The sequence below is a fragment of the Lepisosteus oculatus genome, chromosome 7, assembly GCF_040954835.1.
Source record: "Lepisosteus oculatus isolate fLepOcu1 chromosome 7, fLepOcu1.hap2, whole genome shotgun sequence".
Lineage (NCBI taxonomy): Eukaryota > Metazoa > Chordata > Actinopteri > Semionotiformes > Lepisosteidae > Lepisosteus > Lepisosteus oculatus.
In genome coordinates, this window is record NC_090702.1 from 24490648 (window position 1) to 24512576 (window position 21929).

The window sequence follows — 21929 nt, forward strand, 5'->3', positions numbered from 1 at the left end:
TGTAAACATTTCCAGCACTGTATCAAACCCGGCTGTGCACCATTACAACCGAGAACAAAATAACTGTATCAAACCCGGCTGTGCACCATTGCAACCGAGAACAAAATAACTGTATCAAACCCGGCTGTGCACCATTGCAACCAAGAACAAAATAACATATCATGACTTATTCAGTTTGGAATAATATAGCTGGGTCGTTAATAATAAAAACCTCCGGAGGTGTTGTAAGAGCTTGTACAGTATGTGCGCTCTCCTTCAGTAAACTACTTAACGCAGGTATTTTTTTTTTTACTAATAAACGCACTACAATTGCCCACCATGTTTTAACCACAATCGACACATCTCGAATCCACAGTAGCGGAACAGAGAAGAAGTGTCTTAGTTTCCCAGAGAGCAATTTGGGAGAGATAAGTGAGAAGATAGTCCATTAAGTCTCTTGTTTGTGCAACGAGAAACATGACCCGCAAGTTTTAAAGGCAGTCTCCAATGCACTGGTGTAAATTTTGGATGTAAATAGGATTACATTATTGTAAGAAAAAACAACGACAACCCGTAGTCTTTTTTTAGTTGGTCTTCCTTATCTGTAGTGTATTTTCTGAAGTTCTTAAAAGCCCTAAATGGTAATGGTGAACTCTGAAGGCTTCTGATATTACATTACACAATTTGGCTGTTACACTGGATTTAACAGAGAAGTCAAGCAGCCTTGTAATCCCAAATGTATTTTGCTATTATGATCTGATGTGGAGTCACAAGACACAAGAGTTTGCCTCCAAGCATAATCTGCAACGCAGAACGTGATTTTAAGAAAGTGCTACAGATAATATTAAATAACATTACAGCATGGAGGGTGGCACAAGTGGTGCAATGGTTAATATTGCTGCCTCACAACACCGGTTCAATTCTGGACCAGTGCTGGGTTTGTATTTTCTTCTTCTGTTCATCTGGGTTTCCTCTCACAGTCCAAAGACATGCCGGTAGGGTAGTTGGTTTCTGGGAAAATTAGTTTTGGTGTGATTGTGTGAATGTCTGCGTGTCTGCTGTGCGAGGGACTGGCGTCCTGTTCAGAGTACACCCAGCCTTGGCCCATTGCTTGGCGATATAGGATCTGGCTCCCCCGTGACTCTGAATTGGATGTAGCCGTTAGAAGATATATGGACAACAGCATAGCTAAATATGATACTGCATATCATAGGAGTCTACTTTCCTTCATGCTGTAGTGCAAAAATGGATCTCTATAATTTTGGTCAGTAACATTTGGAAGCTTCTTTCTGAGCCTTCAATTAATTCTTTGCTTCTGTCCTGTGAAAAGTACCCCGTTTTGCAAGGAAAGCTATTTTAAAATCTAGCTGCATTGTTGCATTTACGGTTGTAGTCATACAACATTTTCAGTGCATAAAGTGCTGAAGGTGGCTCCTATTATAAGGAGGATGTGAAAGGTGGTTCCTACTTTTACGGCTGGCATGATTTTGCCAGCTTATCTCAAATCAGTCCCGACAGAGGTAAACTAAATTGGTATGAAAAGGAGCAGAGACCATCTTATCTTTCATTAATTGCCACAGCTAGAGATAAATACTTGCTAAAAGTATTCTTGGCAACAAGTAAGAAAGCTATAACACATAAATGGTTACAAAGAGACCCCCCGCCCCCGAACAAAGAAAACTGGATTGTTATTGTTTCAAAGATTTATGAAATGGAAAAATAAACCTTTCAGTTAAGACTCCAGAAGGAAGTTTTTGAGAGATGCTGGGAGAGGTGGATTATTTCTAGAAACTAATCAGAATGACTTTATTCATTATATCCTCTGTAAAGATGCAAAAAAAAAAAGATACATAACAGACTTTATATTCATTTATATTTGTAATACTTGAGGTTTTAAGATGACTGGAAACTTATGTTTTTTATTAACATACAAAGGTAATCAGAAAACACAAACTTTAAAGAAATGACCACAGCTAACTGAGTTTTCCCTTCTGTTAAAAACTGCCTTAACCTGTATGTTTCTACTTTTAAGTGCCTGAGGTTGGTTTGTTTCCTGGAAGTTCATTTTCAATGTCCTTATTAAGCGTTGTCCCTTCATACTGTATGTTACTTAGTGACAAGAATGAATTGCTCATATGAATAATCTAAGTACATGCGCTCATTAGCTGTAGGCAGGCAGCTTCAAGCACCACATCTTCCAGTGTAAGAACAGTATAAAAACAAATTCCAGCAGCAATCCCAAATCCAAGTTATTAGTTTTTTTTTAAATAGCCTTTCATCTTGCCTGGAGTGTGGAAATATGTTGTTACAGCTCTCCTCCATTAGTTTCAATTTGCAGTATATATTGTGAAAGCTAAGCACTGTCACTTAGCATTCAGTAAAATTTTACAAAATTGAATTTACTGTCGTCCCATGTTATTGATCACCTTAATATACCACACAGAATTGAATTGATTCTGAGAATTAGTAAATTATGGGTAGTGTCCTTGCTAAATAAGGTACAGAATAGCTAACATACTGTATGATGATAATACAAGATTACTACGTTTAGTTACATCTCTAGAATGCCAAGAAGGAGAATTATTACGAAAATAAAATATAGTTTGTGTTGAGCAAAAAATGTGATAGTTAAAAAGTTGTTTTTGACTGAAGAGGTAAATTTGAACCGTTTAGGTCAAAGTTTTTGCTTATATTTGTGTTGAAGAACGAGTCAAAAGCCGACTAAAATGTTGCCTTGCACCAACATACTGAATATCTTGCAATAAAGATAGTGTTCAACATTTGAATCAGCACATTCTATTAGATCTGGACAGTTGCCTTTAAACCACAAGTAGAAGGTGGGATCTGATTCAGAAAGTAGATTAAAAGAACCATTACTGTAGTATTTTTCATTGTAGACAATTATATTCCAATTATTGTAAAGGGAGAGAGGAAAGACTGCCGTGTTCACAAGGGTTGCTTGAGGTACCTTCTCTGGTTATCACATTTGCTGTTTCCTGTTTCGTAAGGATGTCTAAAAACTTGTCGTGAAAGGAAGATTGAACATCTGAACATTTCTAAATATGTAGAACATAAACAGTGTTCCCTTGCTACAGTAGATCCCTACAAGAGCTTTAATTGATCTATGCTATGAAAACAGCATATTACATCAATATTTTTATCCAGAAGAATATCAAAGAGGGTAATAAGATGCTTTGAACAAAATGTTAACTTATTATGTTTATTCACTTTGAGTGGCATTTTGTAACCAAACTTGTCCTTTAATGTCAAGGTTTCTATTACATTTCCAGTAGGAAACGTACCTTCAAAGAAAACAACAAATACAAAGAAACATGCACTTTTATTTGCCATATCCCTGCAGCGTTCTGTTCTTCTGCCTGTGCTACTTTTGTGCATATCGGTAAAAATCTGATCTTAAATTGCTCCCTTGGGGATGAATAATGTATTTTGAATTGAACTGAAATAAAAAAAATCATCGGATTTGAGAGTCATTCCAACCTTAACCGCTCTGTATAATTCTTTCACTTTTCATTCGCTCCCCTGAAACAACAATTTGGTAGCGTCTTGTGGGTGACTACAGCCTTCCCATATGTTTAGAAGAAGATAAGGCAGTTATGGCTTTGGTGGTGGCCCTTGACTCCTAGCAAGTGACTAATGCAGAAACCAGTCAAGTCCAAAAGGAGGTTGTGATGACAATTGGAACTATCACTGTGATGCATTATGGTGATGTTTGTATGAAACTTAGTTAGAGTGAGTGAGGTATACTATAAGAGGTTCCAAGTCAGTACAAATCCCCTGTAGAATGTGTGTACCAGATGTCCAGTCCAGGTCCTAGAGGGACAGTATGTATGTACAGTAGGTTTTCATTCCAGATAAGCTATTAATGAGGTAAAACAACTACAGTAGTCACTGGTTACCAGCTGAGCCCATTGAACAGATTGTCTTAGTGGGCCCTGTGTTATTTTACCAGTTGTACTTTAGGAAGTGGGATGTTACTCAGACCATTAACAGGGGTCTCTTGTGACAGGGGTAACATTCATTGACTAGAAAACTGCTATTGTAGCACCAACCCATAAAAGGGCAACAAAACACACCAAATAATTATGAACCAATCTATTTGGCGATGATTTTCATTGGGTTTGTCAGTGTGGATTTAGAAAACCTTGGTTTTGCTTAAGCTTGTTAGAGAGCTTTTAAAAAGCAACAACGGTAATTGTTATAAGTGGAGAAAATTATGTGATACATTTACATTTTAAGAAGGCTCATGATAAAGCTCCTCAAAGAAGATGATCAAATATCATGTGGTAAGCCTTCACGACAATGTACTTGGATTAAGATTGGACTCATTGACAGGAACTCGAGAGTACAGAAATGGGATGACTGTTTCAATTAGGTTAATGTAATAAGTGGAGTACCTCAGGGAACTGTAATAGGAGCACTGTTCTTCCTGGTATATGTTAGTGATCTAGATTCTGTCATATTTAACTGAAAGATCACGTTTGGATATTATGTTAAAGAATGAGGATAATCAAAACACTGTGGAAGCTTCAAAAAATCACAATGGCTTGGACCAAACACAACTGGCAAATAACATTTAATATAGATAGCTTCAGGGTGTTGCATAAGAACATTTTTTTTTTTAGTCAAGAGAAGGCCATCCTGACCATCTAGCTTGTTAGGCTGCTAGTAACTACAGTAATTGATCGAAGGATCTCATCCAGCTCTGTCTTGGTAGAAGCAATGGTATTGGCTTTGTGGATCCTGTTCTCAGTTTTAAAAGCACTTTATTTTAGTTTTCATTTTTCTGCTTCCGTTCATGATTCACTGTTGATTTTGAAGACCTCCTTCAGGCTACCTCAGTGCCTTTGACAAACTGAGTACTACAGTCACGTCCCTTATGCACTGTTCAGGATGGCAAGTGTTTGTTCTGTGTGAGGAGGACGTTCTTTTATGAGTCCGTTTTGAGGATCCACTCCTGAGCACAAAGGAATGTCCCACACTGACAGGCTGATAGAACTGAATCTTTAGTCGTGAACTAGAGGAAAGTAGAAGCAGAAGCAGAGGCAGTACATTTAAAATTCAGACAGGAGGCACTTCTTAACTCCACAACAGGGGGTTGTGGGACCGATGAACCAGCTACCTGGCCTTGTTAGCCAGCTGATACCCTGGGTTCTTTCAAAAAATAGCTGGTTGGAGATCCACAAACCAATTAACTACTAAAACCTTCATGTATTAATAACGCTTGTAGAAGGAATCAATGTGTGGAAATGCTAGTCTGTTTTTAGATTTATTATTTTTTCATTATAGTTTTATCAATGGGAGTTTAATATACATAATAAAATACCTTTAATAAAGAAGGGTTTAGTTAGTCAAGTCTTTACGTAACTTAAATCTAACTATAGGGTGCTATAGCTGGAAGTGACCCTTTCTTGGCTGTTGTGTGAAGACATGTAGAGATTTAACATTCGTTATATTATGATGATCCTCCTTTATTTTCCCTAGCTGTGTCAGCAAGTGAAGACGGAGGGACGGGAGAGCCGGAGCGCAGACTCACTAGGGTTTATTGTCCTTTAACAGGTGCGTGTGCTGATCAGAGTGGGAGGTAGCGAGAGAGAATGTAACTGCAGCCAGCAGTCTTCGAGATAGAGAGAGGAAGAAAGGAAACTTCCCTTGTTTGTATAAGCAGAAGAAATTAAATAACAATAAATGAAAAAACTTTTTAAACCCCCATAACAAAATACCATTTTAAGCATATGCTTAAAGTATACAGTACAGTAAATGGATTAGAATTACCTTTTACTTTATATTATTCACCTGGTATGAAGCTCACCACACTACTCTTTACACATGTAACTGCAGCTTTCCTTACCAGCAGCTTTTATTATGGGACCCATGTGAGATTTTTAAAGTCAAATTTATATAACCCAGGGAGAAGATGTACTGTATATAGGACAGTCTGTAAATGAGGGTAATGTTTTTTTTCCTTCAGATAAGAATACTGTTTTGTCCTTAATTACACTGCCAATTAGTATAGTTCATGTTGATGTAGGTCAAAATGAATCTTATGTACTTTTCCCTTTTTCTTTCTGAGGAATAAAATTAATTAATTTTATTGTCCACCCTCATGGATTTGCTGTGTCAGAGTAGCAACTTTTGTAGGGAGGGAGGATGAATTTTTTCCTTCGTAATCACAGTTTAACATCGCTCTTTAGAGAGCAAAATGTGTTGTCAACTGAATAATTGCATATGGAAATGAACTTTCACACTGAGTCAGCTTTGTGTTAATGATGTGCTGCCATTATGGACATGCTGTTTATCAGTCTGGCATAACTGGAAGTTACAGAATGTGAACAGCAGTTTTTATCAGACTGCAGTTTATACCAGAGTGGAATACCATGACTCATTGCTATATTTATATCCCTTAGAGACTGCATAGTGCTGATTTTCTGGATTGATAGTATAATGATCTAAAGCAAAAGTGGTATTTATTTTTCTGAGTATTTCTTATTTGCCTGAGACTTGATTTTGAGTGATCCATGACAGCAGTTTCTTGCAGCCCTTTTGCTCAAACAGGAGATACATGATCTTGTTGTTTAATTATTCAGACTGAGTGTTCACTGGAGGATCAGGAGTATGTTTGTGGTATAATGGTGGGCTTAGTTCTGTGCTGGGTGGCCTTATTGGAGAAATGGGGGGAAAAAAGCCTAGATATACCTGTTTCCTTCATATTTAATTTAAATGTGAGGCTAGATTATTTAAAAACCAGAAGGAACTTTTAGAAACTTATTAGCCTGTGCTGATTCGGTTTGAAATTGCTTATTGTTTTTTTACAACTTGGCTCATAACTGACCAGACCAGCCATCAGATCCAGTCCTGTAAGATCCTTTTTTTTTAGATTTTTTAACATGTTGAATGAACAAATGTATAATTTCCAAGAGAAGTCCAAACAGTACATAAGGCATACAGGTTACAGAGAAGACAAAGAAGAGGCAAGGGGTGAGCTCTAAACAGTTATATAAATATGAAATGTTTTACACAAAATAGCTTTTTTGTTGTTGCAGATCAAAACGAATCTTAAGTTTTTTTTTCTTTCTGAAAAATAAAGTTAATGAATTTTATTGTCTACTCTCATGGTTTTGCAATGTCAGAGTAGCACCTCTGGTAGCCATGAAAGCATCAGTCAGATGTGTAACAGAAGGTAAAAATAAGTACAGCTAAGCAGAAACATGTACGTTTTTACAGTAGGTTGTTCCAAGGTTAGTCTTAGAACATGTCTTGGTTGTGAAGAAGCGTCATCTGAATTAATCTAATTTATGCATGTCAATTCTGTCCACTTGCACTTAGGGGCTTTAACATCCTGGGTGATACCATTGGATGTCAATACAAAGGACTGATGGCTTTGTTGAAATATGGGCACTCTGTGTAAAGAGAGTGATGATGGTGTTAAATTGAGGCTTATCCAGTAGATAGACAATCTTCTGTAGGTCCATGTCTCAATAACACAGCAAGGTAATACGTTGTACAGCACAACGGCTTGTATTTCCAGGTTACGGGTCTCAGCCCCCAAGATGCAGTCTTGCTTATCTAAAGGAAGTTGACAGTGTTATTTATAATGTCTGTCCTTGGGTAGCATCATGATACATGGTGCCATTTAGTTTCTCCACCAAGGCCAAGTGATGCTGACAGTTCTCCCCATCAGAATGTTTGTCTCTTGTAGACAAAATTGATTTAGTCCGTGTTTTTTGGAGGACAGTGCTATTAATGGTTAGCCGAACCTTGATTCCTTCCACCAGATAATTAAACTACTGGAAATGTTCTGTCAGTGAATAGAATTTTTGAGGATAACTTTTGTTTATTCTGGAGAATACTTAGAAGAAGATACCAGAACATTAAAGCAGAGGATTAGCCTATGCATTTTATTTTCACAACCTGAAATGCAATAATATTTTACAGGATTAATCATGTATACATGTTCGTTCGGCACCACATCCATGATTTGTATACAGCAAAAGGAATGAATTCTGGTAAGGAAAATCTAAAATGCAGTGTGTTTTAAATATGCTCTTTATAAAGACCTGTAACAAGAACCTACTTTTTATCTGTTTCACAAGCAGTATGTTTAATTCAATAAGGAATTGGCAGTTCTGCACTTTGAAGGCTGTTAGATTCAATATTTTGTTTGATATCGATTGGTTGATAGTAAATTGTAACGTTTCTAAAATCTAAAATATAAATAAAAACTCCTAGAGTCAGCATATTCCTGATAATAACTGAGCACTTCATACAATTATGATAATGTGCTAGTATAAGTAATTTTTAATTTATTTTACACATTTTGCACTGTGATGAAATGTCAAATGCTATATTCTGTGCCATTTACTTAGTGGTAATGGTTAAAATTAAACAGTTTAGGAAAGATGGGAAAAGTCATAATGGACAACTTTAAATCGGATATAAAAGCTGCTTAATTTCAGTACAGTATTACATTAAGTTCCATATAATACATACCTGTGCATATAATCAAATATAAAATGTATGATAGCTTTGTATATTGAATCATAAATCATACGATTATCCAAATATCTGAAAAATACTTTTGAGTGAAGATGTCCAATTAGTATTGTACAGAACCAAGTCAGAGTTAAAAAGTTTGAATTGAAGTGAATATTTCCTATACCAGCACATGGAACCTATTGTAAAGCAATATTTTTTAACCATAATAAAACGGAAACAACATCTGACTTGTTGATACAGTATTACTTCTTTTCAACCTAGCAGAGCACTGAATTGTCAAAGAACACTATTGCTTGTTAATGATGCAGTATTTACCTCAGCAGAGTAACAAATAGATGTAATAAAATGTCTAAAATTAATAAGAAAGCACAGCTGTGCTGTCGGAGATCAGGATGGCATAATTCATTCAGCTACAAAGGATGTGCCTTCTTTTTGGTGAAGATCTCTTCATTACCGGAAAGAAAGTAGCAATGAAAATGCACGTTTCGTTAAAGTGAAATTCATTAACAGAGTGTTTGAAAATCAAAGGAATGGGTGCATTTTTAAAACATTAAGTAAAAAAATATTTTTAGAAAATGAATTTTGTTTGAACATCTTTTTGCATATTTCCAAGTCAATTCTAAATAAATAGGTATAATAAATGTATTAAACCTAAGGGTTTTCCACAATTGCTTTTTCTTTCATTTCAAGTTGATGCTCAGTATTGACATGTCTGCCTGTTTGTCCTTTATAATGTAGCACCTTGACAGTTGAGGAGCAATGTTTTCTTTACTATGCTCTCTAATATGGTGTAAGGCTAATTCCAACCAATATTTTATGGCTCCACAGGTGGTAGCGCTGTGGTGCAGTGGTTAGCATTGTTGCTTCACAGCGCTGCGGCCAAGGGTTAAATTCCAGAACTGCGCTGCTGTCTGTGTGAAGTTTGTATGTTCTCTCTGCATTTGTGTGGTTTTTGCTGGGTGTTCCAGTTTCCTCCCACAGTCCAGATATACCGGTAGGTTAATTGGCTTCTGGAAAAAATGGCCTGGTGTGAGTATGTGTGTCTGTTTGTATCTGCTCTGTGATGGACTAACATCATGTCCAGGGTGTATCACTCCTTGCGCCCATTACTTGCTGGTATAGACTCCGGCTTCCCCTGCGACACTGAATTTCTTAAAGTGCCTTGAAAATCAAAGAATTTTCTAACCATAGGCCTGGATAAGCTGCACTAGAGAGAACTGGCCTGCATTAAAAAGAATGATAGAAAAAACATTTCTTCTGCTGGACATTGCTTCCAAATAAATGTTTATTCCATGCTGAAAAGAAGGCTCCACAGCCGAAACATTGAGTTTTTCTTCTCTTTTCAGCATGGAATAAACCTTTTCTTGTTCCTTTGCAGCCTAGGCATGCTGACGCAGCTACCTACTTGAATTACTTCCAAATATTTGGCGGACTTGAAAAAATTAATACAGTAGTCCCTGGAATGTACCTCTTAAGGATTGGGCTTCTGGCAGCTTCTCTGGAGGATTTGCCTCTTGTACACTTTTAGCACATTTGTTGATCTTCCACCTTGTGGAAGATTGTGGTATTGAACTTATTTTCGAACTTACTGATCATATTTTGAACTTATTTTGTATTAAATTGTTTAGTCAGTCCAACATGCTGCTTTTCAGTAGAACCATATGGGTTTTACTCAAGAAATAATGTTACTTTTGGATGGATTTTGCATCCAGTGCTGCTTCAAGGTCTCGCGTTGGTGGAGGGCACAGTGGTGTCACTGTGGCTAAGGATCTGCGCCTGTGGCTGGAAGGTTGCCGGTTCAAATCACATGGCCTACTCCTACTCCGCTGGGCCCCTGAGTAAGGCCCTTAACCCCAGTTGCTGCAGGGGTGACGTAGAAATGGCTGACCCTGCGCTCTGACCCCAAGCTTCTCTCCCTGTCTGTGTGTCTCATGGAGAGCAAGCTGGGGTATGTGAAAAGACAAATTCCTAATGCAAGAAATTGTATATGGCTAATAAAGTGATCTTCTTCCAGTAAGCTGGTTTTGTTGAATATACAGGGGTCCTTGAACTGAGATTCTCTGCCTTGCTAAACAGCAGGATACTACCATGTAGTGCGACTGGGTTACAGAGTGACATTGCTGCCTCTCTTCCCGTAGCACTGGGGCTGTCTCAAGCTTTGGTACAGGCCAGATGGCTGCGATCGTCAGGCGCGTCGGCTGCCTAGTGCTTCTGAACTTGGTGAGACAGAATAGGAAGACCTTTAAGACTGAGGTGCGAGGACTGAGTAAGACTGCAGCTTACCTAGGTAACACCTTGTTTCACTGGACACCATTATTTTCACCTATGACAAATAACCACACTATGAAATTGAAATCAATACATTGTTTGCTTTTGCCGACATGTTTGCCTCAGTGTTATACATTACCAAGAAAAAAACTGTGAAATCACTATTGCTTCTTATAGCAGTGTGAAATAATGGTTAAATTCTAGTGCACACTTGTGTGCTAGTGTGCATTCTTTTATGACTAAAGGCAGTTTTGAGATCGGGCATACCTGCATCTTGTTCCTCCTGCCTGAATGTTGACCAGAAGCATTATGTTTTAGCATAATTCTTCATTATCATTAGTTGTGTGAATGAGATGACCTCCTAAAGCAAAGGACTTCCTGCAATTTTCAAGCTTACTATCATTATTATTATCATTATTATTATAATTATTATATAATTATTATATAGTTATATATTAGTTAATAATAATATTGAGTTCCAGGCTAACACACCTCCATTTGTTTGAATTATGGGAAAAGTATAATTTGAAGTGATTTACAAATATTGTCATGCATTGTTGAATTGTATTTGTCCATATTTCACCAATTGATTGTTTATTCTATGTATGTTAAAACAGGTTGAAAAGTCAATTTATTAGTTTATACCTATTAAAATGCATAGATCATTGAACAGATGAAAAATGGTCTGGTATTGTATTTGATAAATGTTTTTTGTGTTCACTGTCAGATGTATTTCCTTTTATCCTGCCAAAGGTGTAAATCTCTAAAAGTGCTGTGTTGCCCTATTATCAGGTATCAGGCAGTACATTAAAATAAAAGAATCTCACCACTGAATAGATATTAAATTAAAACTGACTCATCGCTATGAGAAACTGAAAGACAATTTCTTGTCTATGCTTAAGAGTTACCTTACCTAAGAGTTTGTTGTAGGTACAGATCATTGGACATTGAGATGATGCTCCTCAAATCAGCAATTATCTGATTTGGTTGATTGACTGGTATGTGGTATGTTTGAACAGATTGCACCACTGCACCCATGACCCGGTACTGTACATGCAGTTCAAGGTCAGCTGACATGGGCCATGATAACAGAGAAGTTTCACATGGGGATAATTTTAATCAGTTTCTAAACGCATAAAATAATGGGAGTTTTATGTTTTGAGGGGATATTTTTAAAATCATGCCTTCACTAAATTGTGATGTCAACTTTAAAATGAGATATGTTCAGTGGCACTCTGAAGAGCAAAAGGGAGAGAGCGCATGCTCCTTCATTGGAGTATTTACAGTATGAATCAATCAAGTGACGTAAGTAGTATGTGCATAAGAGAAAACTGTACTTTCTATATGTCTGTTTACTAATTCCACTAAAATTTATCGCTTTCATGTTGATGGTCTAATCTGTACTGCATAATCACAAATAATTTTGGAACCAAGATAATTTTGTAATCATTTTCCTTTTTTGAATGGAGGTTAATTTTGTTTTAGAAATCGTTATTGCAGAAGAAAACCTTTTCTATTTTTTCAATGCTTATTTCCTCGTTAATGATATGTACAGTCAATGCAAACTACATTGTGTTGTATTCAATGCAAGGAAGCAGCGTTGGCAAAAATGTTTTATTTTTTCTCTTCATTTTTTTCTTCTTCCCACTTGTAGCTCCAAAGCCCTGTTGCCTCAGGTTTTCTTGGTGGAAATACCGCAGTGATGTCCGCATTCAGTCTGCTGCACCTTGTGACTAAGAGCCAGCCTGTGGCCCTGCGGCCCTGTGGCCTTCCCTCAGGTTGACTGGGTGCTGTTTGACGTGTTTTGCGAACATGAGCCCTAACACACAAGCTAAAGGGTGAACGCTCTGCTGCAGAAAAACCAGGCTAGTCCGCGTTCCGAGAACTCATGCACAGTAATGGATATACAGTACTGTAGTACACCTGAGGCTGATTCCAAGTTGTCTCCTCACTGCTTACTTCAGGTAGAGAAGAGTTGGCTCTATCACGTCCCAAGGTGGAAAGGAAAGGATAGATTTTCAATCACAGCAGTCTTATTTTAATTTAAAAGATACTGAATTTGTTAGTGGTTGTTTCCTAAGTGAATATCCTATTAAGTCTGAGTTTTTAAAATATACTGAGCATCAAAAATTACATTACAACTGCAACTGTCTTTGTTGTAGCAGATACACTGACATTCTATTAAATGGATATACATTAGGTATGTCGAGCAACATCTGTCATGAACAAGGGGTCGAATGTGAAAGTTACAGACTAGTAGCCTGTGTATCCACTATTGAAAGCAATTCAAGCTGTACATCTGTGACAGATGCTTTGACCCAGTTACAGATGCTAGATTGAGGCATTCTGTCACATTCCTCTCAAAGGTCCAGGATAAGCATATGACTGTTCAGAGCCCTAGATGCCACATGTTATCCCCTCTAATTTTACAGATATTCAGTAGCTCTCAAGTATGCTGAAAGGGGCAATCCTGGTTATTACACGAAAGCCTTTGTAAGGGCAGCAAGAACAGCAAAATGATATATGTGGTCCTGCTGGAATGTTACTACATCAGGTTGAGCCCGCAGAAAGGACAGCCAGCAAAGACCCAGTTCTTGATCAGTGTAGTGCTGTGAAGTCAGGTGAATATCAGTCAGTACAAGTAGAGGGTGCTAGACACTCCTGCCCAGTCCATCACACTTGACCTCCCCATTGATTGGTCTGTTGTACAGAACAGTTGGCATATTGTTCTCCACATCTATGCCACATTTGCTGACATTCATCAGGGTAGTCTATATTAAACACTGATTCATTACTAATGCGTACATGGCTCTATTGTTGGTTGAGTCCACCTGAGGTGTTTTTCACACTACCTCATTCTGTTGCATCGATTAATATTGGTGAGCACTGGTGTCCTGTGTGGTTGTCTGGGTAGAAAAAAATGTTGCAGTTTATCTTGGTGCTTCCTTAGTTGCTAGTGCCTGGGTAATTGTAATCTGGCATTTCTGATAGAGTGGAACAGGTAGTCGTCACAAAGATGAAGCATGTTGAAATGTCAATCTTGACGAGGGGTTTTGAGTTGTGACCTCTCGCTGGTGCAGTGTGTTTCGGTGTAATGTCTTGCAAGATGAGAAAGGGCTAGCTGTGAACACAAGTGAAGAAGGCAAGTTACAATGTGCTGATTTAGTCTAGCCACCAACATACTGATGGTATAGCCTTGTTTTTTTGGTAAGTTATTTGGATGTTTACCTGACATTAACAATGGCCTGTGTCCAGGCTCTCACACTAATGAAGTGATTTACTGGTTATGCAATTTTAATTTAAAAAAAAAACCAAAGATGTTCATTTAATATTCAAAATGTATCATGTACTTTATTTTTTAAATATATACTCATAAATAATATAGTGATTCAATTCTTTTGATGCTCAGTATAGTTTTTTCACTTTACTGTTAAAGATTCAACACGTGCATTCACAAAGACGTGGTGGCTCTGAGCTATCATGTCTCAGAAAACGCTGGTATTTGTTTCAGGTAGCTACTCCTGGTTGTCTTAATGTAATAGTTGGATTACAAGGAAATAGTTCATTTTAATCACACAATGGATAAAGACACTTACGAAAAATGTCAGTTTTAAATCCCCCAAAATGTTTTTTTTAACACAAATCTGATGAGCTCATGATATCTCTCCTCAAAGGCTGGTAAATGAAGTGTCAAAGTTCTGTTTTTAAATGTGAAAACTTTTAAAGGAAATAACATTATCAATGCCCAGCAGATGGCGCTGGCCTAATATATAATCTCCAGTGTGTGAAAATGTAGATCATTTTCTTGTCTGTTGGGACGTGCAGGGACAATTTCTTGCACTGGCTGTGATTTTCATCCCCCAAATCTTAAATTGATACGGACATCTTTACACAGTAATTTTTAAGAGGTGTGTATTAATTAAAAACTCAAATGCATAAAAGTGCAATATAGCGCTTGAGTGTCAACATTTTATTTGGAAATGTATGTTCTAATATCATTGGTCTTTTAATGAGGAAGGCAGGTACCCGTTTACCTTTTATAAAGTCCAGTTTAAAGCCATGGTACAGGATATAAGGTCTCCAGCTGCTTGTGGTTTTGTGTTTTTCTGCAGGAGATCACCCCTAGTGTGACAGCTCAATTTATGCTTTGCTGTGTTTTGCTTTTTTGGCCTTTTCTAAGGGGGGGGAGGTGTACACTTTTACTAGTATTAAGTACACTGCTTGCCTTATGTTCCACCTGCATGTTAGATATAATAGTTACTAATAATCACTTTTTTTCATCTGAAGGAACTTGCATTTTAGATTCCCAGAAGCATAGCATTTTGGTATCATTTTAGTTAATGAGCTGAAATATTCTTAGAATACAATTTGCAGATGCCTAATCTAGTACTGTGTTTTTTTAATTATTAGATCAGTAAAAATAGTGACAGAAGAAGCTTAATAAAGTAATGGCATAGTAATGGCACATAATTGGCATTGCTGTAAGCATCTGTGTATTCCTACATGTGAGCAGGTACACGTGTGTGTGTTTTATAATAAATACTAGTGTCTTATCTGGCTAAATCAGGTGTTTGTTTTTCTCTTTATTTTCTCACAGGAGGTTGTTCTCATCCACAGTGGTTTTACATTTAAATTCTGTTTGGAAGTGTAAGATCTTCACAGTGTGTTCTGTTTTTTTTTCCGAAAAAGCCCATATACAGTAGTTTGTTTTGAAGTTCTGGCTTTTTGTTTTCAAAAGTGAAGAATTATTAAAATCCTATTGTGTGCCATTTCTTCAAAATAATATTACGAAGATTTAGCTGTCAAACGGATCTACAATTATTTGCCACTTTAAAATACCAGTTCAAAATGTTGCGTGCAGTATTTTAACTTAAAGAGAACATTCCAAAATAAATACATGAAGATCAGAGGCTAATGCATTAATAATAATTAAGTCTTGCTATATATAAATAAAGTTATTTTTCAGTTACTGGTTAAGATTTGTGATTTTTTACATTTATGCAGTTGGACACAAAAAAGGATTTTCATACCTTGCTAATGATTTTCATTGCTTAAAATGTAACATTCTGCGAAATGTAGTTTCAGAAATGTGCAAGAAGAAATACAGTATATTTAAAAAGAGCATTGGTGGACATAGTGTAAAACATCCTTGAAGGATTTGATTAATTCTAAAGCTATTTGTAGCTAAACTGTCTAATGCAGTGTTAACAGAGTAATTTATGTAATGCATACATTTCCCCTTGCTGTTAGCTCAACTTTGAATGGCTTATTAGATCAGGAAAACCGCGCACACAGAGAAGGAAAAAAACGAAGTTTGACAAGTTTAAATAAGCAAGGTTGGGTGGGGGGTGGGGGAGGTTACAAAGAACAAACCTCGCTTACAATTAGGAAACAATATTTATATTTGAGGTTGAAAAGCCAGGATGTAGGAAAATTTTGCTAATTTGGAAGGTGACCTTAAAGTGCACCAAAATCAAATAATTTGTAGGGTATGACACGGGGCACATTCCAGGAAAATTTGTGTGAATGCTGCTTTAGTGGTTCTTGAAAGACAAACAAACCGGGAATTAAACATTTCTGTCTTTTGAAGAATAAGGAGGTGAACAATGGAGCGCAGTAGCATTTTTCTGGAGCCCGTTGTTAAATCAAACTCAGCAGTCCTGTAAATGAGATGGTGCACTTTAATATTGTTTTTCATATTAAAAGTAACTTTCACCCTGTGGAATGGAATGACTCCTTCAATGGGGCTTATTCACCAAAGAAGCTTTAATGTCCTCATTATTTACTTCATTCACATGGTTTCAATTTTTTTTTTTCAGGGAATGCTTGACATTTCTGGTGAGAAGTGAGGCACAGTGGTGAATTGTTCTACTATTTAAAACGACAACAGCCAAATAATCTTTGGTGAAGCCATTCTTTTTTGTTTTTCCCTTAGATCTAGTGCTTTGTTACTTTAAAGAACATATAATAATATCCAAAGGTAAAAAACAGAAAAGGTACACAATTTTAGGAAATTGCAATCCAATACCATGTAATTTAAAACTGCAGTTGCGTCTCCTGAACTAAATGACATACAGATGGACAGCTGTGCTCCTGGAACATTAGAAGCACAATTGGGCTTTTTATTTGAGCACATTCATACATTGGGAACAAAAATATTTTTGTCAGAAATGTTTATTTCTAATTGTAGGTATTACAATTACGGCAGTACATACCAAAAGAGAAATTTTGAACACGGCATTTTGTCAACAGCATTTGAAAATGAAATGTTTTTCTTACCTAAGGGTAGCAGGGGCAGTGCTTGCGGAGAAAAAAAGCTTTTGAACAAAAGGCTTTGAAAACTTGGGAGTAAGGTGAAAGAGGCAACCCCCTTCAGCTTCATACCAATATCTGCCACTTTGAAAACTCACAGTGCTAAATTCACAGTGCTGTGGAAGAAGTGTTTACAGTCTTTCAAATGCAAGTGTTTTACATGAGTAATAAAGTTAAGGTGACATGTTCATCAGTTTTTTCACATTGGTATGTAAGGATTTTGAACCTTAACTGTCGGTTGTGTTTTCCTGATTTAATTATTTTTATCTTCATTTTTTTTTACTGAAGTAGTGTTTTTACAAACCTTTATCTCTTAGCTATGCATAAATATAAATTCTGTATTTAGTTGTGAAATCCATAAAAAATCATAATTCATGCAAGAAATTAGTCTTAAGAGAAACTTGTATTTTTGTTTTGAAGACTTTAACAAGTAGTGTCGTCGGTTTCTGATTCAATTTGCCTCTCGTACAAGAACATGGGAAGGAAATTGGGTAGATTTGTGTATTTTTAGTAGTATTTTAACTAAAAATCAATACAGATTTTTTTTTCTTAGTTTTACTGTTTTACTTTAGGTGTGTTGCTTCATATCATCTTTCAAATAGGCAACATTTTTGTTACTTAAAATTATTGGAAGCAAAAGAAAAAAAACTTGAATCAATCTGCCCTTTTTTCATATCTTACTCTACAGTATGTTAGAAAAACTATATGAGCTAAATTTGTGAAAATGTAAAGGTTCTGAGGTTGATTGCTCAGTGTGACAGCAACTGTCATTTCAAATTTTTAACATTCTATTATAGTAATATTATAAACTGGAAGTGACGTATTCAGATTTCAAAATTCAGATTTCTCTGTAGTTCATGATAATATTAATATAGATTAAGCGACTGTTTCCTTCAATATAAAACGTTAAGTGTTTAATACTCTTATTTGTGTTGACATTAACACAAATAATTAACATTAACCTCTTGTATTGACAGGTTTTTTGGGTTTGTTTTTCTCTTTTTATAAATCTGTAAACATGTAATTTGAAGCTTTTTGCAACAAAGTTATAAGCCATACATAATATACAGTATATTTTATAAATACATATGTATAAAACTGCAAAGCCTTATTTACAATCTTAAGGCTACTACACAAGTACTGAAAAAAATAGTTTCATTAATGTAAATAATGTGCACTAATTTAGTACAGCCTCATGAAGTGTACAAACCTTCATGTGATGAGTAAAAACGTTTTTATTTTGTATTTCTTTGAGAAGATTAATACAGAATTTCCAAATCATCGTATATTATTAAGCAAGGTTAAATATATTAAATTTGCATTTTAAATCAATTGTGGTTTTGTTTTAAAATGTGAATCTTTAAATTTGTATTTGTCAAAATCTGAAATGTTAAGATCTGTTGTCTTCTTACAGTGATGTGCCTTCTAAACTAAATGGGTGAAGCAATGGAGAGGAAAAAACATTTCACTACAGTTAAACTTGACTGCAGAAGGGGATTGTGTAGAGTTGTGAATGAAGATAGAAAGTATTTCTTATCTTTTTATTGTGTGGCTATTGTTAAGAACAGTAGTGATAATCAACATGCTTTTGAATTTTTTTCAATTCTATCATGGTACCCTTCTTGTAAAGGACATTCCCGCCTATGTCCATTACATAAATGTTACATGGAGGTCAAAATACAAATGGTGTTAATCTTGTTAACCTGCTGCTGCTTCCCAGTGCCTTCTCCAGGGTATTGTGGTTGACGTTAGTGTTAATGAGCAGGAAATAGATCCTCAATGAGTGAAAACAGCATTGGAATTAGTTGTAGTTTTATGAATGCCATTTGGACATGTGCTTCTTTTTGACATTTAAAGCAGACTAATATGTTCTTTAAGGTTTTCTATTCAAAAGAAAGCATTTACAGTAAGCTTTCTGGTTTCTGACATGTGAATTTAGGAGCAGCTTCAGCTGCTCACATCTTACCTTACACAGTTTTGAAAGACACTCGGGTTTAAAGTATTCATGCAGCTGTAGGTGGAAATAAGGAATTTTAATTTCCTATTCTTTTCCAACGGGTATCTACTTTTTCAAATAAAAACGGCACCTTTGCTGGGATCATACTAAGAAAACTGGAATATTTGTTACTCAAAGAAGATAACATTGCCACTAGAATACACATTCTGGAACATTTCAATGCTCAGAAGCTATTGAGTGCCATAAAACTTTAAACATTTTATAACTGAATAATACAGACTGAATAATTGCTTAATGTTAAATATCAAATTGTATTTTGTCCCACAGACACCCCAATTAAAATCCCCTTACCTATGGCTTGTTTACAGTTTGTAAAATACATCATCTGTTTAATTATATTGTCCTAATTTCACTGTAATGTCTGAATAATACATCTTACTAAATTATTCAACAGGATGCATTCCAATATGCAGCTTGTATATGAAGGTACTTAAGACTCTGTGTAAGATAAACAGCAGAATTCTTTATGTTGGGCCTAATGTAATATTGTGTGATACTTTGTTTTGAGAAATGCCCTTGCATCTCAGAGAAGCTTTGGCTATTGCACATCCTGACTGGCCCAGCTGAGTGGTTGTTCCCCATTTTCAGTTTCCAGGCAAGAAAGGACACATTCAAATATACATAAAGCATGTATAATAATATATTACACAGTACATAATACAATGTGAATAAAACTACGTATTCAGATTTCTCATGAAGCATATTTCGGTCACAAATTTAGTGACCTGACAATTTGTCATCTCTTGTGCCAATTTTTAACCTTTTACAACAAACCTGTCGTGATTCTTGCCTGGAATCAAAAGCAGAATTAAATGCCTTTGGAATGAATGCTGCCTGGATTTGGAATGTTTAAAAAAGCCGAGTTGTTGCTTGACATCTGTTTGATGTGAGTGCAGCATCAGCTAGAGCTTGTTGACAGTCCAGCGCTGTCTCTCTACAGTGGCCCCCGGCCGGCGCAGCTCCTGGGGACTTCCACTCAGTTTTCCCTTTTCCCGTATCCCTGCCTTGTTTTTCAGGGTCATGTAGGGATAAAAAGACCTATAAGGTGGTCTTCTCCCAGGAGGAGCTGAGGAAGCGTCTGACTCCGCTGCAGTACCATGTTACTCAAGAGAGAGGCACAGAGAGGTATGTTGGCCCACAGAGGGAGGCTTTTGGGATCTGTAGTCTTACAGGGTGAAGGATTCAGGCAGTGGGTTATCTCACATTTTACAGCACACGGACCCCTCTCTAAATCTAGGACTCTTCTATCTTAGAATATATTATCTATTCTATCTTAGAATAGAACTGAAAGTTAAACTCATGGTTATGTAAAGTACTGTATCAACCATACCTACTTTTCTAAAAGGGGAAGGCAAAGCTTTGACTTCAAAGGTCGACACAAGATTATCTTGTCCAACAATGTTCCAATTAGAGCAAATTTCAAGTGTGCTATGCTTCTTGCTATGATGTTATGGCTTCAGTGATCAAGAATAAATCAGTGAGCTAGAGAGGAGCATCTCCTGTGTGGTTTTACCACTGTCCTTTTATCCTTTTATTTCAATGCCCCCACAACTTCTTTTCCCTGTTTTAACCATCATCTTTTGAAAGCATGCTCTAAAGTCATTTTGTGTGTGGGGGGGGAGGGATTTCCCCTTTTAACCATTTTTTAAAAACTGATCCTTCGGTGCCAGCAAAGGAAAATGCTTGACTGCCTCTGTTAGAAGTAATTACTACTGTTTTCTCAATTTACATAATATAGAAGAGTGTGTACATCATTTCAAGTGTCTTTTCTGAACAAGGACATTAAAAATATGTATATTTGCACTTCACTGTGTATATACTGTATATGCCCCAGTTGCCCTCAAGCAAGTGGATCTTGAAGGTGTTCTTTGTAATCTCAAAGATTATGTCTGCCAAAAATAAGAATAATAAGTGATAGTTTTGTGACATTCTTTCTTTTTTTTTTGCTTTGGCAAAGCACATGTGGAGAAAGTATTTATTGGCTCATTTGCAGTAGGAATGTTAAAAATGCTCAATAACTACCCTCACATGGCTGTAGAGTTTGGAAGCTAGCCCTGAGAGCTGAATAAAGGAGTGTTTACTTCCAAAACTGTTTTTAGTGAGTAAAATCCAACCCCTCTCTGCAGATTCCAGTTCTGAGAGTACCTGCCAAGGCTAACCATTTTGGTGTTTAATTTATACTGTGGATCTTGGCTTTTAGCCCTGGGTCACCTCTGAATCAGATTTATTAGTGATGTAACTGCTTGTTTCCTGATAAAGGTTTTATTTTCTTTGTTTCTGTCCTCCTTTTCTGCCACACACAGGATCTTAATCATTTCAAATGTGTCTTGCTGTCACTGAGAGAATGCGTGCATTTTCTTTATTCAAATGAGTGGCCCTCCAACAATTAGCTGGGAATAGGTTTTAGGCATAGTATCTCAGCATGCATCAAAGTAATTTTTTCTTTATTTTAGGGTAGTGGAATGATTTAGTGCTCCAAACATACCTAAGATTAGGTCATTTTAAAAAACTCCTTTTTATTAAGAAAAATTGGGAGATCGTAAAAAGGGGGTGAAAGGATAATAAAAGCAAGGTGTGGAACACACAAGACTTTTTTGTTAAAAATGATACAGCTGATTTGTATTAAATATATTACTTTCCAGACTTAAAGATTGTTAATTTTCAAAATATTTTCCTAATGCCGCAGTTTCCTTGTCAAAAGTCAAAATGTGGAAAAACTAGAAATAAAATATATATTTATTCACTCCCTGCTAATTGTAGAATTTTCACTCAGTACAGAAGAGCTTTAGTAGTTTTCTATACTGGGTGGATCTGCTTTAAAATTAATATAGAACATAAC

General features: G+C 36.3%; 1 protein-coding gene across 8 annotated transcripts in view; it reads left to right on the top strand.

Annotated features, from left to right (window-relative positions):
* msrb3 (methionine sulfoxide reductase B3) overlaps positions 1 to 21929 on the top strand; it is a 46615-nt gene that overhangs the window by 447 nt on the left and 24239 nt on the right. Inside the window, exons 1-4 of one of the 8 annotated variants that reach the window (XM_069192314.1) lie at positions 5482 to 5556; positions 10632 to 10746; positions 12416 to 12539; positions 20107 to 20215. In XM_069192314.1, the coding sequence (XP_069048415.1) occupies positions 10666 to 10746; positions 12416 to 12539; positions 20107 to 20215 (314 nt within the window). In that variant the 5' untranslated portion in view covers positions 5482 to 5556; positions 10632 to 10665. Of the gene's footprint in view, positions 1 to 5481; positions 5557 to 10631; positions 10781 to 12415; positions 12540 to 20106; positions 20216 to 21929 lie in introns of those variants that run through there. The other 7 variants (XM_015352867.2, XM_015352870.2, XM_015352871.2 and 4 more) reach the window with 7 other exon arrangements.